Source organism: Perissodus microlepis, chromosome 3 (genome assembly GCF_051167445.1).
Source record: "Perissodus microlepis isolate ML-2025 ecotype Zambia chromosome 3, ASM5116744v1, whole genome shotgun sequence".
NCBI classification, from domain to species: domain Eukaryota; kingdom Metazoa; phylum Chordata; class Actinopteri; order Cichliformes; family Cichlidae; genus Perissodus; species Perissodus microlepis.
Genome location: NC_140463.1, coordinates 20,626,699 through 20,647,220, shown reverse-complemented (window position 1 = coordinate 20,647,220; position 20,522 = coordinate 20,626,699). Strand labels below are relative to the sequence as shown.

The 20,522-nt window shown below is 40.2% G+C and overlaps 1 protein-coding gene across 1 annotated transcript in view; it reads right to left on the bottom strand.

Moving 5' to 3' along the window:
* Positions 1-20,522, bottom strand: part of trpc5a (transient receptor potential cation channel, subfamily C, member 5a) — a 211,572-nt gene that overhangs the window by 48,384 nt on the left and 142,666 nt on the right. Inside the window, exons 9-10 of the mRNA XM_084923523.1 lie at positions 9,063-9,200; positions 6,207-6,405 (exon numbers count right to left, since the gene is read on the bottom strand). Coding sequence (XP_084779649.1) covers positions 6,207-6,405; positions 9,063-9,200 — 337 coding nt within the window. The remainder of the gene's footprint in view (positions 1-6,206; positions 6,406-9,062; positions 9,201-20,522) is intronic.

Genomic DNA, 20,522 nt, shown 5'->3' with positions numbered 1-20,522 from the left:
GTCATATTTTGGAGACTTTTCAAGCGTTCCCTCTTAAAAGTAAAATTTAAATATAAATCAACTCCAACACATTTTAATTTCTGAAATACTTCTACAGTTTTTTGCAATTCCATGCAAACAGTTTTAAAGAGAATGCAGTGATCGATTCAGAGATATCCAATAACACAAGAACTGTTATATAAATGTATACAGACCACCTTTAATATAGCTTTTGTCTCTCCCATAAATAACATTCTGGTAGAGCGTACCTTACCATACTTTGGTTTTTGACAGCAAGAAAATGTTATTGCTGCTTATATTTCATTTAATCTAAAGTTTATTCCAGACGAAGGAGTTTTTGAAAATAATTTTTGAGCAACCTGTTGCTCATCTTTCAGTCCCAAGTCTTCCAAATCGTTTTATTTAATTTTACTTAAAAAAAATATTATGTTACTTTAGCTTTATTTGTTTTTTAATTTAAAAATTAACATTGTAATGGAGCCATAATGTTCCAGAAAAACAAATATATTAGAAATCACCTAAAATAATGAAAATTAAAAACCATACAGATCACTGTGCTACAGAAAAACATGGAAGTAGTTTTGTGTTGTACCAAATCTGAACTTAAATAAATGCATACACATGTATTTTAACATTAGACAGATACATAGATGAGTATTGCCACAGACTGTAAGAATGACAGACATGCTGAACTTTATTTTGAACTCTGGCGAGAAAACATTTAAGCTCTTTTGCAACTATGCCACAGTGATTCTTTGGTATTTAGTGCAGCTCTCATCTGAAATAACTACAAAAGGAAGCAACAGAAGGAAATGTTCCAGTTTTTACCATCAACATGACAACCAGTTAATGGTAAATCATGTTTCTCTTTGTCAAACATGTTTTGTAGCCGAGACTTTAAAAACGAGAAGAAAACAAGCGGAAGAGACGATGGAAGAGAGCAGATGGTTTTGTATTTTTCCAAGTGATTATGGACTGCATTTGGAAATGATTGGTGTCAGCTCTGAGAGAGAAGATGGAGATGTAATCACTCATTTCACACCCACCCACCTACCCACTCTCTCTCTCTCACACACACACACACAGACACACACACACACAAAACCAACTCCTCCACAGGCTTGAAAGCAGCCGACCACGCACCCCCACATCCATGCACTTTTACAGACACACTCCGGGGCCTCTTGATGATTAGCAATCAAACAGAAAAAAATGAAGCAGATAAGTTTTTCTTTATTAATTTAAATCTGGTTGTTTTTTTACTGTCTGGAGGAGAAAGTCCGGCTTCTTGCCGGGCAGTGACTCATTTATGACTTTAAATGTGAAGTTCGTCGTTAGAGCTCGGCTTAGAATAGTTGATATGAGTCACTTATTAAAGACATATGAAGGAATAAAGTGTGACATATTTTGTTTGTCTGTGCAAAATGTTTGTAAGCGCTGTTTAAATTTAGAGAAAATATACTTTTAATAACAGGTGAAAAACGCTCACAAAACTAGTAGTTTCCTGTTGACGTCGGTTGTTTTGAACAGTCAAATGTTACTCCACTGACCCTCTCCATGCACCATTTCCTGAGCCAAGTCCCAAAGTCCCCTAACTGTCAGTCTGTAGTTGGCAACTTTTGAAATAGATTCCCCTAAATCTTCCTCCAGCCATGTTGTTCCCTCTATACTGATTTTTTAAAAGGTTACCCAGCCCATTTCTGTAACACCGTCAAACTCATGACAGCTGGAAAAAAACGATTCAAACTGAAGCAGCAGAGCCTGGAATCTTTTTTATATAACTTCCAGTTCAGCTTCATCAACTTTCCACATTACAGACAATAGCAGTGCAGGCATGAGCGTTTTTGGACATCGCCTAACAGAGTTGTTGAATCCGATGCAGTTGGACCGGACACTGAATGGTCTTTGATCTCAGCATCATAGCTGGCAGTTCCAACCCAATCATGCATTTCGGACAAGGTCAAAAAATGTTTAGTGTTTTATGCATGTTTGTTAGAATCATTATACTCTTTGTTTTGTGACTGTCAAGACTTGGGAGAGCAATTTTGTAAAAAACAAACAAACAAATAAACGCAGGGTTAATTTTAGGGTAAAGGTCAGTGAAATGAGACTCTTTGGAGGAGGTGGTCTTAGTACAGCTTCAAAGGAACTCCAGGGTGGTTTAATCAATGGTGTGAATGTAGACTTGTAGTCAAGACCGCCTAAACCAGGACCAAGACAATACCAAGACCAGAGGGTATCGAGACATCCAACTCTATATGAATGCGATCTGACCTTGATCCGAACCAGCTACTAGCAGTACGTTATAAGTTCCAGATAAACAAAAATTTCTCATAGCCATGTATGCTTAGTATTCTGGGGTGCGGCAAGATACTATAGATGTGCAAAGGTATGTACATGACTAGCAAATAGCTGTGAAATGAATGTAAATTCTCCAATAGTCCAGAACACAGCAATTTCTTCATGTTTTTACTTTTGATGGTCCCAGTAAGTAGACTGGACATTCTCACGTGGTTTGAAGTGACGCATTTTGTTTCACTTGGAGTTCACTTGGATTTTTCTCAATGTGGAAAGAACCCAAATCTAAGGAAGAACCTAAAAGTTTGAAAACTCATCAATTGATTTGGATCGTTGAACTGTAAGAGTGAAAACGGGCTTAGACCTCACTGGGTTTCTTTGCCAGATCCCTGGTAAAACGTGTGTCGACATGAGAGCATAATCTCTGAGGAATTCATAACAAGCAGGTATTTGCCCTGTGTCCTCCCCCCTGCATGCCTTGCCCAGTCAACACACTTGGCTAAACCCAGCTGAGCACTTCTAATAGTGTCAACACACCTATCATTGTGAGAAAGTCCAAGTGGAACTGAATTCATGTGTGAAAATGACTAATTTACCGTGACGCTTTTGCCTGAGATGCTGCTAGTTTTGCTGAGAGCAGAGCCTGCAGCAGTGGTGGAGGGGGCTCCACTGGTTGGGTGAGCCTGCGTCACAACACCACGCTGTCAAAGTGATTTCAAATTTCAAAACTGTCAGACACTTGAGGACATTTATCAGGTCTCTCATTTCCCTGTGGTGGCGCAAGTCTTTCTTCACAGTCTAATTCATAAATGGAATACATTCAATTTTCTACCTCTAGATTTTACAGATTTTATGAAAATTCTTGGAACTGTATTAAAAATAAAAACAAAAAACATGTACACATGTACACATGTATTCATAGCCTTTTTAGTATAATGATGCTACGGGGTTAACACCTATTTTCTGTTTCTCCCATAATTCTTTGCAGAACCTTTTACGCTCCATCAGGTTGATAGGGACGCATTGCCCAAGGAACAGACAAGTAACAAACAGGAAGCTAAAAAAAGTCTTTATGTAAATAACGCAGGGCTGGCCAATTCCAGGCCTTGATGGATGGTGTCCTGCAGGTTTTAGACGTGTCCTTGATCCAACACAGCTGAATCAAATGACTAAACGACCTCCTCAACACGTCCTGAAGTTCTCCAGATTCAGGTGTGTTGACCCAGGGGGATATCTAAAACCTGCAGGACACCGGCCCTCGAGGCCTGGAGTTGCCCACCCCTGAAATAAAGCTAAGCTGAGGTGAAAACATCACCATTTACCAGGATAAATGCAAAGTTGCTTTTTGAAGAAACCCCCCTTTACCGTGCTGAAACTGTAACCGTCAAACACGACTCTTAACTTTCATTGACTGTGTCACAAAGCCCATGTGCTTCAACTATTTTAATACATGAAAAACATGTCTTCAAAGTGTGATTTGAAGTGGCTGATGGCACACATTTCTCACAACACACAAAAAAAGCAGAATAAACAACCGGTATGACGAACGCGGCCGTGACTCTGGCAGACGAGCTGAACACTTTCTATGCTCGCTTCGAGGCTGCAGCTAAGGACTCCAACGATGCTAGTGCTAGCGGCGCTAACGCCTGCAGACAGGAAGATACTGCCAGCACCGGAAACGTGCTCGTCATCTCCGAGCATGAAGTAAGGAGAGCCTTCAAGAGAGTGAACACCAGGAAAGCAGCAGGACCAGACGGCATCCCAGGTCGTATCCTCAGAGACTGCACATACCAGCTAGCTCCTGTGTTCACTGAGATATTCAACATCTCTTTATCTCAGTCGGTGATCCCCACATGCTTCAAAGAGTCCATCATTGTTCCTGTCCCGAAGAAACCCCACCCTGCTTCTCTCAATGACTATCGCCCTGTAGCCCTCACCTCAGTAGTGATGAAGTGTTTTGAACGCCTGGTCAGAGACTTCATCATTTCTTCACTACCAGACACACTGGACCCACTACAGTTCGCTTACCGTCCAAATCGTTCCACAGACGATGCCATCTCTCATCTCCTCCACACATCACTTACTCACTTGGACACTAGAAGGGGGAATTATGTTAAAATGCTCTTCATAGACTACAGCTCTGCATTTAATAACATAATTCCCTCCACACTCACCACCAAGCTGGAGCATCTGGGACTCAGCTCATCTATGTGTCAGTGGATCTCCAACTTCCTAACTGGCAGACCACAGGCAGTAAGGATGGGCGGACATGTCTCAGCCTCCACCACTCTCAGCACTGGAGCCCCCCAGGGGTGTGTTCTGAGCCCCCTGCTGTACTCTCTGTACACATATGACTGTGTGGCCACTACCAGCTCCACCACCATCATCAAGTTTGCTGACGACACCGTCGTGGTGGGCCTGATCTCTGATAACAACGAGACGGCCTACCTGATGGAGATTAGGAATCTGGAGAACTGGTGCCAGAGGAACAACCTCCTTCTAAACGTCAGTAAGACAAAGGAGTTGATAGTGGACTTCAGCACTAAGCAGGAGAGGAACTACCAGACCCCTGTCATCAACGAGTGCCCAGTGGAGAGAGTGGACAGCTTCAAATACCTCGGAGTTCACATCACGCAGGACCTGTCATGGTCCTGTCACATCAACACCGTGGTGAAAAAGGCCCGTCAGCGTCTCTACCACCTCAGACGCTTGAGAGACTTCCAACTGCCCTCCAAGGTGCTCAGGAACTTTTACTCGTGCACCATAGAGAGCATCCTGACGGGAAACATCTTAACCTGGTTCGGGAACAGCACCATGCAGGACAGGCGAGCTCCACAGAGGGTTGTGCGGTCAGCTGAGCGCACCATCCGCTCTGAGCTCCCTGACCTGCACTCAATCTACAGCAGGCGGTGCTGGACCAAGGCCAGGAAGATCGTGAAGGACCTCAGCCATCCCAACAACGGACTGTTCTCTCTGTTGAGGTCAGGAAAGCGATTCTGCTCCCTGAAGACCAACACAGAGAGACTGAGGAGGAGCTTCTTCCCGCAGGCGATACGGTCTCTCAATCACACCACCACACAGTACTGACCCACACATATAGTTCTTACACACACACACTGGACATTTCACTTCATCACTTAAATCACTTTAAGCATATTTGCACTGCACAAGACAATGTGGATTGCACAACACTGGTCACTATATTCTTCATTTCCAGTTAATACTTGTACAGCTGCTGTTATTGTGTGTATATATATATTTATTTATTTATATTTCTTCATACATTCTTATATAGTTCTATACTGTGTATTGTGTATTTTGTTGTACAGTTATTTTATTTTCAACTTTAATTTTTTTTTTATTTTATTTTTTTTTTTTATATTTTATTCCTTCCTAGTTAAATTGACCCTTTTTAATTTTTCATATTTATTTCCTATCTTATTCATAGCCTTTTCCTTTTTTTTTTTTTCCTTTAGGTCACGAGCAGTTGTCTAAGCATTTCACTGCATATCGTACTGTGTATGACTGTGTACGTGACAAATAAAATTTGAATTTGAATTTGAACAAAAAAAGAGAGTTACTGTCCCCGTCTGTAAAGTCTTTAAGTCCAGTAGAGAAGAACAACAAAGGCTCTAAAAGCTGGATTTAAACTTTGTTCTTGCCTTCGGCAGAACTTGGTTTTGTAGGCAGACAGAAGACATCTGTCGGATCATGAAAATCTTTGTAAAGATGCAAACCCCTGTTGGATACCAGCCAGTGTAAGGGATGCTATGTGACTGAATTACAGAGAAACTTCCAACAGATCTGAGGTCAGAGCTGCAGAAAGGCCAGCCACAAACAGAGCAGATCATTTCAGCAGGTACAGAGTTTTTAAGCACAATCCTCCGAGGAATACTCTGAAAACTTACCCAGCACCCACGGCAGAATCATCCACTCCACAATGGTGGGTGGGGGTCCCTGCATGTGCAGGTTGGTGCGGGCGATGTGCTGTGAGGCCAGCAGCAGTAGGAAGAGAAAGGTCAGGTAGGATGCCGTGTGACAGATGAACTTGATGAAAGGCTTCTTAATGAAACTTCCCAGAGCACTCTTTGGAGCCAACAGGTAGATCTGAGGAGGATGAAGAGAGGGAGATGGACGGGGGGAGAATGGAAAAAGAAAGGATTTGAGTAAGAGCACAAAAGAAGAAGGAGAGGCAAGATAAGAGGGAGCCTGCTTTGTTATTAAATGATCTTTAATGACCAAAAAAATAAATTAAAATAAAATAAAATCAGCCGATGGAAGTGGCTTGAAGGCATAAAAACACAGGACTGAATGTCTGCAGAGACGTGACTCTCAAAGCAGAGCAACACAAACAAGAAATTTGACATTATGTAACGATTAATAAGTACAAAAAACATCATCTCAGATGCTTGTTGATGCCTTAAACTGATTTTATCCTCTCAAATATTGTTCTTGTCCCCCTCAATTTCAGCTCAACAGGGAAAAAAAAATAAAGAAGATGTATGTAAGTCAATAAATGTCCATGCTCAGCCACCGTCACCTCGTGTTTCATCTGTCAGCGCTGTTATTGTTATCGCCGGCGTTATTGCCGTTATGATGCTTGTTTACTTGCTCTGCTCGTCTACTTGCTGCTGGCAACCTCGGCACACTGAGTCACGCCAGTGATGCTTTTTAACTCGAACTGAGTCGCACATCGACAGACTCAGAAACAATAAGGCCGAAAGAGAGCGAAAGGGAGAGAGACATGTGCTTAAATACACAATTAAAACATTAATAACTAACCCCACTGCGGCACCACTCTGATTATTGATATGTAAGCACTTTATGTTAATTATCTCACTCACATCAGCAAAAACATGCAGTGTAAATAACCTCAATTAAGACCAAATTACATGTCGGAGTCTTTGAAGACACCACAAAGGTCACAGTAATAAACGAGAGGAAAGAGGTGCAAATATTTTCCCCTCTTCTAATTATTCTTCCTTCTTAAGCTTTATAGAAAGACAGAAAAGTAAACTAACATTAAAAATGAGCTAACAGCATTCATCTAAAAAGGAGGAACATTTTTAAGAAAACCTGTAATGGCTCCGAACTTCCAGACCAATTATTGGGTTTAACAGAGTTATGTTGAAAATGTATCCCTGAAATGTGCTGCAAACAAATGTTTTACTTTTCTTTGGCTTTATGTGGGGAATCAGGAAACAAGAGCCAGTATGTAAGTTGACTCGCTGTATTTTGGAAAACTGTGCCCTTTAACTGTCACGTGACTCTTCATTTTAGAACCGCCCATCATTCCTGCCAGGCTGTGAAAAGCAGCAGCACATGGCAGTGAAGGCAAGCACCAATTTTCTTTACAAAACTGTCTTTGGCTCGTCAAAGTACAAATATCTAAAGCAATTAATTCTCCTGAAGATATCAAGTTTGTTTTTCCCTCTTGACTGACTTGTGGTTTTGTCCCTTTGCCTCAGATCTCCTCCTTGTTTGCATATGTATTGAGTTTCCTGCTGCTTCTTGAATGTGTCAATAAATCATTTAAAGTATTCCTGGAGTTCAGAGCAGTAACCCGGACCACCAAAGAGATATAATCTCTCCAGCGTATCCTGGTTCTATCTAGGGGCCTCCCAGAACATCTTCCCCAGGAGGCTTCCTAAACAGATGCCTGAACCACCTCAACTGGCTCCCTTAACGTGGAGGAGTAGCAGCCCTACTCTGAGTTCTACCAAATAAAAATAAACTCTTCCCCCCTCCAGGAGGCATCAAAACCTGGAGAAATCTCATATCTGCTGCTGATCTTGTACTTCTTCCACCTTCGATTGCTGTATGGTTGACAAACCCCTGCTGCGGTCAGATAGACCCATGCAGCATGTTGGAGATTAGCCCACCTGGACCATACAGAGTCATCAGGTGCTCATCAATTAAAGGCTCGCCCAGACCTGGAGCCAACGTGAAACACCATGATCCATGACCCAGGAATGGAAATGAATGTGCAGTTTTGTACAGAATTTTGTTTATTTATTTTAAATGTTTCTCAATTTCTCTAAACTCAAAGGTTTTAAAGATGAACAAAAGCAGATCTTTATCTGCATCCCAGCATTAATGACTCAGCAAGTTAACACATTGGCTCATAAGTTGGCTGAAGTTCATCTGTGTGTATTTAGTTGGCTCATATTACTGCAGTACCAACAGCATAAATAGACATTTTTCTGAAACGAAATCCTTTAAAACATAAAATGACCAGATTAAATATATAACACAGTCCGTATGTCTGTGACATCTGTTAACTTCCAGGTCCTCTTCAAAACCTTATTTTTTATTTTCCATCGTCCTTCAGTCAGTAAACCGTAACTTTGGTCTAATTACTACCTGAAAACAGTCTGAAAAAGCAGCAGTTTGGTTGCATCAGCTCTTTGACTTTATTACCCTATATTTCTTCCTCTCCCCATGTCATTGATTTCTTGTCTTTCTCCTTTCTAGGGAAATGATCATTTTGTCAGTTCCTCTTCTCGTCTGTCTTTCCACTCCTCCTGCCATTTATCTCTCACCTTCTTCATTTATTTTCTCTAATTCCCTCTTCCTCCTTTGAACTTTCCTGAATCTCAATATTTCCATTTTTCTAAATTCCTTTCCAATCTAGATTTTCATCTTCTCTTCCTGCCTTGCTTCTTGAAATTTCGATTCCCCATCTATTGTCATCTTTTTATCCACCTTCTTCAAATCTATATTCTCCATCCTCCTGCATCCTCCCATTATTCCTTTTTCCTTACCAATGAGAAGACCGGGAACAAGAGTCCGATGATAAAGCAGGTGACCAGTTTAACCACCCAGTGTCGTCTCCTCCAACCTGGGAAGCCATCATACCACAGTGTGGCCAGCAGCTGCTGGCAGTTTGGCTGTGCCACAAACTGGAAAGAGAATAACAGGGAGAGGAAATGCAGTTTAGTATATGTGAAAAAGCCCTGAAAAGCCCTTTTAAACGTAGTTCATTAATCATACAGAGACACCGCTTCTGTATACACAGAGTTCACATTACTACTTCCCAAATCTCATCAGGTTACACTTTAAAAAAATGTGATCACCCTGACTGCTTAATAAGTTCATGGAAACATTTGCCTCTGACTGCTCAGTGGTGTTTATTTGATGCTGATGCCATTACCAAATATTATCTCCTCCTTCTTCACTTTATTCATTTTTTCTTAACTCCAGGAGGCTGCGGCCCTTTCATCTTTTCTCCCTCTTTTATCATTCCATCTATATGTAATTAAATCATTTTGTTATTCACAGTCACACATTCCCGATAGAGTAAAACATGAGTGGCTCTTCGCGTGTCCTTTATTAGTAGTAGTCAGATATCAGAGTGAACTGTCATCTTGTTAAAGTCCATTTCCATCTCGACTGTGACATTGACTCCTCTGACTGATTTCTACTGGGGTTGGGATTTGATTTCCCCTAACCAATCACAAAAGAACAAGGTATCCACCTGAAGCTAATGTGATTAAACTCGACACTGCTGCACAGCAATGCAAACATAGTGTGTTTTCCCCAGGGATTTAAAAGTAAAGAGCAAAGTACAGTAAAAAGAAAAATAGGTCTTCAAACAAGGTTGCTGGTAAACACGTAGGAGATAACCTTTGCAGATAATTTTCCAGGGTTTTTAGAATCCTTATCTTGTTGTATCCACTGGTGTATCAGCGGATTAAGCCAGGCACAGGAATTAATTAATAACTGAAACCTTTTAAGACTAAATACCGGACAGTTAAAGACACTCAAACAGACCAGACTCACGTCTTTGACAGCCAGAGAGCAGAAAAAAAAATCAGAACAACTGAGTCATTCAGCTACACAACATACATTCATACAGACGTGGCAGAAGCTCCAACTTAGGCATATAGACATAGCCAAGAAGTTTAAACTGAGAATCAGAACGAAGAAGAAAAGTCATTCTGAATACACAACATGCCAAACCTTGAGGCAAATGTACTGCAGCAGGAGAAGACCACACCGGGCGTCACAGCTAAAATAGGAAACGGAGGGTACAGTTCATCCAGGCTCAACAAAAATGGACAATAAGAGTTTGGAAAACGTTCCCTGGTCTGATGAGTCTCGATTTCTGCTGTGACATTCAAGTAGTAGGATCACAATTTTGTGTAAACAACATGATAGCATGGATCAATCCTGCTTTGTCTGAACACCATTATACCACCAGGGTACTGCAGGTGGTGTCGTTTTCTTGGCACAACTGGATTTTTTGTAACTACCACACCCTACCCCAGTTGTCGCTGCCCATGTCCATCCCTTTGCTACCACAGTGTATGCATCCACTGATGGTTTCTTCCAGCAGGATAGCACACCATGTCACCAAGCTCAAATAATCTCAAACCGGTTTCTTGGACATGACACAGAGCCTTGTAGAAGCCTTCTTCAAAAAAGTCCTGTTACATTCAAAAATAAAAGCCCCGGCTACTTTTTAAGGAATACACACACACACACACACACACACACACACACACACACACACACACACACACAAAGAAACTAGTCCTAATGGCTGTTTAGCAGCAGGAATCCCAGCAAGGATTGTTCTTTCCTGCCTAACTACTGTGCATCACAAGATCAGCACCATGGACAGCTCTTTCCACACTCTATACTAAACGATGCTGAAATGTTTGAAGAAAAGCTGGTAAAAATTCAGACAGTCTCATAAAAAGAGCCTATGTTTACTTATGGATAGTGCAGATAGAATGTGCCAGGATCAATTATCTCCAAGCCCACACTTACAGAAAAAAACACAAGCAAGTGAAGAAATCTGCAGTTATCACCAAATGTTCAGCCGTCAAAAGTTGCAGAGGATAATTTTTGACTGACAGTTTCAGGTGTCATCCTGTTTTTAGGTTGTTTTTTTTGGGGGGGGGGGGGGGGGTTTCCTCTTCAATCTATTAGCTAAATGTTTGGTTCATAACATTTTCCCGTCCTTGTGTGAAGGTGGATGTGCCAAATTGAGCTGGATGTTTATTTAGCTCATTTATCTAAAAGGATGTTTGTTTAAAGGAGAAACACATTATTAACATTCTCTTATACACATACAAAGACACACAGACACGACTCGGGTGATTGATAACCTTCAGTCTCTGAAGCCTTTTCAGTATGAGAGTAATTTACAGTCCTGGGATTTTTACCAAGATTAAAACTAATCACTGAAAAGCAGAAATGAGAAGGGAGGAAGTAAATAAATTGAAAGGTACTGAATGAAGAAAGGAAGAAAATGAAAGATGGGCCTGGCAAGAACAAGGAAGCAGAGGAAGGGAGAAGAAAAGAAAAAGGGGGACACAATGGGAGAAAGAAAATAAGAGGAAAAGTCAGACAGGAAGGAAAGAGGAATGGTTCTTGGTGACTCAGAGGGCACCTGAAGGTCTGATGGGGACAAACAGCCTTTGGCGTAATGCCAACAGTATTAGCGGTTGAACTGTAATGAGATGTAAATGGAAACAACAGAGGAGCTACAAACCTGTCAGGGCTGAAAGTAACCTTTGGTTTGTCATAAAAGCTCACAGAGGAAGACGAAGCCTCCCCAGATTTACCCGTATGATGCTTGCTGTGGAGCATTTATAAGTGTAAAGATTACACATGATTCCTTTGTCAGGACTCATGTCACCATTTTAATGGAAACAAAAAAGTTACATTGTTTGCAGGGTTAGTGTATGTCGACAAGCAGCAGCAATTCCTACATGTTTTTTACGTTGTTGAATTATTGTTTAAATCGCCAAGATAAATAATACATATTAATGCTATGGAGTACAACAGTGTGCAAAGTTCTGACTCTAACTGTATGGATTTCAGCTTATTGACTGTTGCTGTGATTTGGACCTATTTAGATAAAGCTTTAAATGTGATGTATAACACAAATAATAATAGGAAGATTTTCTGACTTTTCCTTTTTCCACCAACTTAGCATTTTTTGTTTTCTTCCACCCCTCAATTTCTTTCACCTCTTTGTTAAATCAGTTGTCTTTGCTACATCCCATTCTCAGTGTTTTTCTTTTTCTTCTTTGTTCTACATCACCGATCTTCTTTTCATTGTCATCTTGTGTATTTTCTTTTTCATTATATGACCCCCAATCCTCTTTACTTCTCCCCTTCTATACATTGGATCTCTTCTCAACTGATTCTCCACCTCCTCTGAGTTTGGTCTCCACTCCCGTCCTTCTCACTTTGTATTTGCTCGCTTGTCTTTCTTTTCTGCTCAGTCGCATTTCTTCTCCTCACCCCTTCTTCCTTACCCTTCTTTTCTTCCATCCATCTTCCTACCCTCCCCTCAGCTCCAGCATGGTGTCCTGTTTCCATGGCAGCAGTATGCTAATGGGGTAGTTGATCTTTTGGCTTCACTAAACTACAGCAGTCTGCTCCTTTCTCTCCTTTCCTGTTTTGCTGTTGATAAATATGCTTGTGATGGTTTACTGTTGACACAAAAACACTTGCTGACGTAACAGCACCATTTGAGACCAATCAGAAAGTCAGAGCAGATCAGGAAGGAGAAACCTAAGAAGCAAACAGATCTCAGACATAACTCTGTTTTTGGGATATATAGAACAACGTGAGACATCACTGAAATAACATAAACTCACAATGAATCAGAATAAATTACACAACACTCTGGAAAAGCTGGGGTGGTGGGTGGTATAATTTCATCATCAGCGGTCAGTCAGCCAGTAGCATGAAGATGATAGAAATACATTGTCTGGATCCAGGCAGTGAATGGTAAATGACTGTGGTGGGTGATGACTCGGGTCAGCTGAACTGGGGACACAAATGACATCATTTTCCTGTCTGAACCTACATTAGGTTAAGAGATCTACATTTTACTTGCATCAACATTGAGACATGGATGAGTGACAAATTCCAGACAGTCAAACTCCTACTGAAGTGGAACAAATGAGAGAAGTGGCAATTTATGCCCTGATGATCAGTTTAGCAATATTCCCACAGATATTATATTTTGATATATTATTCTTTTTTATCTTTAGAAAAACAAAGGTGGCTAGGTTGATTTAAAAAAATGCAGCACATGTAGCAGTAGCATCATTCATCATTTTCAATATATCTTTAACATGTCGTCATGATTGGAACATTTTTACTTCCTAATGATCTCTTTTGGCTTCAGCTCTAGTTCTAGTTCCAGCTCTAACAACAGGACATATATACCCATCTACCTAAAAATATTATTATTATTATAAATTACAAGAAAATGAAGAAGAAAATGGTTAAAATACATGGTTAAAATTGATTTTAATTTGGCCAAATTGCACTAGCAGAAGGGTGTTAATAAAGTAAGAATTAAATGGTCATGTTATATAACTTATAACATGTGGTGGTACCACTATAAAGCTTAGCTGTTGTGTGCTCTGGAATATATTGTTAGCTTAGTAACTTGTCAGACGCAGCAGCTGAGACTTCGACACCGGTTCTGTATTAATATCAGGCCTCCAGCTTGATACATTTGCTCGAAATACTGACAAGAAAGGAAGCAGGCACCATCAGACTGTTAATATGGCCCAAATGTAACTGCCAGCTCTGGGACCTGTTTTTTTATTCCACTGTACAAGTTAATAATTTTCTAAATTTAACTGATCCAGAATCCAATTTGCAAAATAAACTATCACATATAACAAAATAGGAGCAATGGACAACACAAACAGCTGATATATTCACCCGACTGCCAAACCCTATAGTATACATTTAAAATGAGCTCATGTTTAATGGCAAACAGCAACCACACGTGGATACTTATCAGGTTTTGCTGTCTTGTACTGAAATTCCTTTTGTCTCACACTCTCCGTCTCTCATGCTAGCACTGGAAAACTGTCACTGCGCCACCATGACGAATTTCCAGTCCAACTTAAATTGATTACCACGGTCTCTCTCCGGCAGCGCTTTGCCTCCTTCTCCCAGCAGGCTGGGTCAGTGGTGTGAAAACTGCAGAGGATAAAGTCTTAAACTTAATCTCAGTGTGCCTGCAGCAAAGAAACCACACTCTTTCATGCTAAACCAATAGCAGCTTTACATAACACACAGTACTTTTACTGGTCGGGGCAAGAGAGAGTTGTCTGAAAATGACTTTAAGGGATGTGAACATGGGGGGGTTTCCTGTAGAAAAAATTTAGCGACAAATCCAGGGGAAAAAAAAACCAACAAAAGAAAACAAAGCAAATCTAGCCAATGTAAAATTTCTAATTTTAAAACGCCACATCTTCAGTGTTTTGAGAAATATACAGATGTTTCCATGGTGAAATGTGGGGGGAAAAATTGGGAGGTGGGAAATTTTTGGACTTGGATATAGTGAAATCTAATGGGCAACAGGGGGCAGCATTTCTCGATTAAAAAAATAAGTCTAAATGTATGCCATGCCAAGCCGCTACCAATATGAGTGCGCAGCTGGGTGTCTGTAAAAATGTCAAATCTAATTGTGAAAAAACAACCACAACTTCCCCACTGTCTTCCTGACTACAGGCCAGATCTTTCTGGAAGATCATCATAAGATCAAGTTACATGGCTCAAAACATTTAAGAGAACTAAGGAGACCGTTGATCTCAGTATAACACAAAGTCAGTAAAACATCAGGTATATTATATCTTTCTATTTAGAAACCATAAATCATTGTGAATCCAGTTCAGCTGCTTTTGTGCAAATGAAAGTGGAAACAAGTGCACTGAAGAAGCAACACTAAAACACACACAAATCACAAATGGGATGATTTCTGGAGGTGGTGGCCATGGACCATGGCTCTCTCCTTATCCTTCCTGGATAATTTTTATTACATCCTAAATCTGATCAGTTTAGTCTTTGTGTCTAATGCGAAGAACAGAAGGTACTCCTGAGAATTCACAGGAGAGGAACGGACAACCTGACAAGACAATGGCTCAGGCCACAAAATAAGATATTAAAAATATATATTTTATGTGCTTCCTGTGGGCCCAGATCTGCAGCATTAACTAAGCAGTTTTTATTTTATTTCAGGGGGGCAGAAACCAAAGCTTCCAGGAAACTTTACTTAAGCACAAGAACAACGTGCAAACTCCAAACAGAAGGCGTCTCGTGCTAAGAGACAACACTCTCAGTACTGAATCACTGAGCTGCTTAACTAAACTATAAGAGTGTATTAAAAAAAGTTACACTGAAGGCTTATTTTACTTATTAGTATCATAAAATATCACTTTAAACCTCAAAGTTACTGCTGCAAAACAAAATGCTTCAAAGGCACTTTAATCTGTAAACTGAACGACTGTTTTCTTAGATCATTTCTTGTATAATGACCACACAATATCTTCTAATCTCTCAAAGCATCAACACAATGTAACAACAAAGATTCAAATTTCCCCCCAAAAAAGAAGTAAAGTCAGCGCTGATCAGGCCTTTTTGTCACTGGAAAATATGTATTTTATGCCAGGTTTATATCAGACCAGCTTGTTTATCAGGATTTCACTGCCTCTATTCTTTCATAAAACATTTAAAGACATGAACAGAGATTAAAAACAAAAAAAAACAACTCACGCCCACGCAGCAACACATGCACCCACAACTGCACACAATAACAACAGCAAGAAAAATATACCATGAAATCTGCACTGCTGGCAGCCCACTGAGTTTCAAATGACATTAGCAAAGTGAATGGAGAAAAATGCAGGAATGAATCACAGAGACGAGCATTAATAGTGAATTACAGGGAAGCGCAGTGGCCAGTTAAGACTCATGTTAGATAAGCATTCCTTATTAAAAGTCTTCATTCCTGTTAGTTGTGATGATAAGGACACAGACTATGAAAAGAAAAAAAAAGAAAAAAGTATTTTCATCACTAATAAATGCACCGAGTCATCCAGCAGATACTCCAGGGAGCTGGCACAGACAAGGAAATTAGCAGAGTGTGAAACCAGGCTCTCCAAAAAGGACCCAAACTCCTTTTTATTAAACTCCTCGCAGAGAGAGACTCAGTCGAGTTGTGATGACTCATGTTAACCTGCTGAAAGGAGCAGCAGCCTGGAGTGCTGCGAGATGAATAGGCTTTTACATTATTTGCATTTCCGCTTGTTCAGGAAGCCTGTGCGGGTTACGTGATGGGCACGGCAACCGTTATACAAGAATTCAAACTTGACTTCTGTGTCCTACTTTAGCCCACAGACGCAAGATCTGGCAAATGTGCCGAAGCATTATCTAGAAACGCTCTGAATCTTTTAGTCATGTACATTACTTGTCCTCGCTTTCCTTTAAAGCTCCTTTGATTGCTGGCAGCATGTTCTTCTACTTTGTTCATCTATTTTGTTCTTTCCCTGAGTGGGTCTGTGTTCATTGATTGGTTAATTTGTTGGCACACCTGCACTGATGCAAACAGGACCAGCTTGCAAGAGATCAGCACCTCTTATGTGACCTGAGGAAAGGAACACGAAGAAGTGGTTCTCAAACTTTTTCCTGACATGGATAACTTGTGACTTCAGCCTCAGTCACATAGACCTAGAGACCGATTAGAGACCCACTATAGGCCCATCAGTTACTAGGGAAAATTGTGTATTTCCAAATTGGTTGGTGTGTGATTAGGCACAAACTGGCTACCAAAGCTTTACATTAAATGTAATTCCACAAGCACTGTGTTAGTGAAATGCGGTGAACTGGTCACGCTCCAAAGACTCCTATGGGATCCTTTAAAATCCAAATGTAAGAAAAAAAGTCTCAGCCAATGCAAAAGAAGCTGAGCTAACCAGTTCATTGTTATCACACCCTCAACATGTTTGGGTTACTGCTTTTACACACGCTACCATCCAGCTAATACAATTTCAGTTGTCAGTTTAGTCACACAGGTCTACAGACTAGTCGGCAAAGCCATGGTAACCTCTTGTTGCTAAGGAAGAATGTGTTTTCATAACGTGTTGATGAGCGGTTCCCGGAAATTGCTGGGAGTTGCTAAGTGAAATTAGTCACAAAGAAGTATGTATGGAATATAACAACTTGTCTGCAAACACTCACCAACTACTTGCCAAGTGGTAGTAAAACTGAAAAGTGTGTTTCCAGACAAGTCTTTGTCTTCCATGTGAACCGCAGGCAGCCAATCCCTTTTTTTCTTTTCTAATATCAACCAAAGAAATCTTAAGATGTTTTTTTTCAGTGCAGCACTGCACTGAGAAAAAACATCTTTGCAACTAATTTCTCTTAGCAACTTCCAGCAACCAGTTGCCAAGGGACCAGGGTTGCACATTTAGTTTGAGTGGTCTGCTGAGCAGTCTGTAGGTCAGTGTGACTAAACTGAGAGGGCACAGAGACTAAGACTAAATATAAACCAGCCACAAAAAGTAAAAAAACACAGCTGAACTAAATAATGACAGTGGGAAATGACCCACTGGTAACCACATAACAAAGTAATCTGTGGAAAAATTATATATGTGTAGATACGGAACACAAACAAACGGAGGACTCACAGTGAGAGATAACTATTAAAGGGACAGAAGAAAAACTGAAAACATGGCAATGTTTACTTCTGATGTCATTATTTTTTGTTGTTTCTTTAGTTCTGTTACTTATTGCTGGAGTCCCACTAATGCTGATGCTGGGAAATAAGAACTCCTGGCTACTTGAATCACAGCTAAGTTATATAACCAGACAAAGCAAAATAGGCCTCCTAAAAAATTCAGCCCGCATTAAGGAAATGCAATGTATGACTGGCTGCTTGTGTTTTTTAGTGCAGGTTGCTGATGCTTGTGGAGATGTTTGGTAATAAACACAACTTGAAGAACATTTATAAATGATTCAGCAGTCATCTTCCTTTCAGTAACATACCTAGGAAAGTAATTTCCACTGAGAATCCTCTGCTCACTGCAGCTCAGACTCTTTCATACTGAATAAAGCAACGCCGTATTTATGACCAATGCAGGGAAGAATCACAGTCATTAATGAAGCAAGATGTTTCTTCTCATCTTTCCACAATTGTTTTTTTTTTCGCATTTCTAACCCATAGTTGATAAAAGAATGTAAATATGGGCTGATTATGCCCAATTTCATAGTGTTTAAGATCATTTAATCATTATTAGGAAATACAGATAATACACTCAAACTGCAGATATATTGAAGACATAATGCAGATTTTGTAGCTGTTAGACAACACCCATAAATAAATAAATCCATAACGTTAATAGTCGCTAAACAAAAACTATTCTCCTACACTGTAGTATCATGGCAAACTCTTGAGCTACTCTTCATTTCTTTATTTTTTGCTTCAAATAAGAAGCTATGAACATAGAAAAGCACAGTCATATTTTGATCCACTCTGCAATACCAACTATCTGACTGATAAGAGCTTCATTTAGCATCATGTCAAACATGTCCACCTGCATGTAGCCAGGCTGCCGTACACAAGCTACCAAATCTTTATATCAAACTTTGTTCTCCAAGCACTGCGACTACAGGGAAATGCAGTCAGTGGTCCGAAGAGTCCTGCCGTGTCGTCAATATCAAAGTGCGATAACGATTTTCAGCCAGTGCAAAAGATGCTGAGCTAACCCCCCCCCCACACACACACACGCACGCTTGGGTCACCGCACTTCCTCCTGCTTCTGACACTAAATGGCAATCTGCTACACAAACTACTTTCCAGCTAATACAATTTCTGGGCATTTTGCCTCAACCGCTAAACCACTAAGAAATATGCTAACCGCTGCTACACAGCAGCAGTTAATTCAATTTCTCTACAGCCTGATGTAATCTAAACAAAGCAATACACTAACTCAAAGCCATGCTAACACTAATTCATTTTGGCTGTCCACATGCTTGTGATCCATATGCAAATACCCTAAAGCCTTTGTGTGCGTCTGTGTGCTCCGTGAAGCTGATTCATGTATTCATATTTGATCTGACATGCTAGGCCTTTCTTCTGTTAATCCTCTCCGATTTCTTTTTTTATTTTGTCTTTTAGAAAAAGAAATCTCTCTCTGTCACACTTTCTTCCTTTCCATCGATCTCTCTGGCTCTCCTTTCTCTCCACCCACTCAAACTGCCCTCCTTTCTTACACTGCTTTCAAATTATTCTCTTCAGTTCAGCAATGGAGCATCGTGCAGTCATTTTTGGATCACAGAAACTCAGCTTTCTCAAAAAATTCAAGAAATGTATTAATTAATAACTACTACAGTTAAAATGTTTTTGTTTTATTTCTTATATTCTTTAGATTTATCTATAATAAATCTATCTATAATTAACTTTAATATCCAACAGGTTGTAGGCAAACAGCATGGGACAGGTTTAGGGTCAGATTGCACTTCAGTCAAATGTTAAACAAGCTCAGATTCATTCACCTCTCAGCTTCAACTTTTTTTATATAGCACATCTAGAACAACAATAGTTAACCAGGGTGCTTTACAGCTTTGGGTAGCAATAAAACAATGACAATAAAGATAAGAGAAAACACTAGAATAAGATAATATAAAATACAATAAAATAGGGATGCTCCGAGATGTCTCAACGCGAACTAAAAGCAAGAGAAAACGGTTTGAGTTTTGAGAAGGACTTGAAAGTCTCTAAATGACTGAACACATCTGATGTTCTGATGTAGGCTTTTCCATCGGACCGAGCCTACAGCCAAAAAGGTCCCATCCCCTCCATTTCTTTAGCCCGGGAACATTGAGTCATCCGATTATAGGACCTTAGTGGGGTCTTGTAGCTGGGGTGTGGATAATTAAAAGCTCAGATAAATAAGGAGGGGCGAGCCCATTCAAAGCCTTAAAAACAAGCCATACAATCTTAAAATTCATTCTAAAAAGGGGCAGGAAGCCAGCGAAGAGGGGATAAAACTGGAGTAACGTGCTCTCACTTTTGTCCTGGCAAGAAGCTGAGCAGTCGCATTTTGTACATATACAAAATTCACATGGTTACTGTAGTTTGACGTTAGCCAACTGCCGAGTTAATAAAAACCTGTTTGAGGACACAGCTAATCATTTGATCAAATTTAAAACCACTGTTAAAAATGAAACCAAAATGCCCTGTAAAATGTCAAAATCAAGTCCGAAGTTTCAAAGTTTCAAATAAAAGTTCTTGTACCGTAAGTGTTTTGGCCTCACAGGATGCTTCTTGTATTCAGGTATGCCAAATATGTTCACATCTGTTAGATTAGACGGATTTTCAACCAACTCTACCCTCAACAGGTGACTTGTTAAGACTATAAAAACTAACATGTGGGTAAAACGGGTTGTTTTAAGGA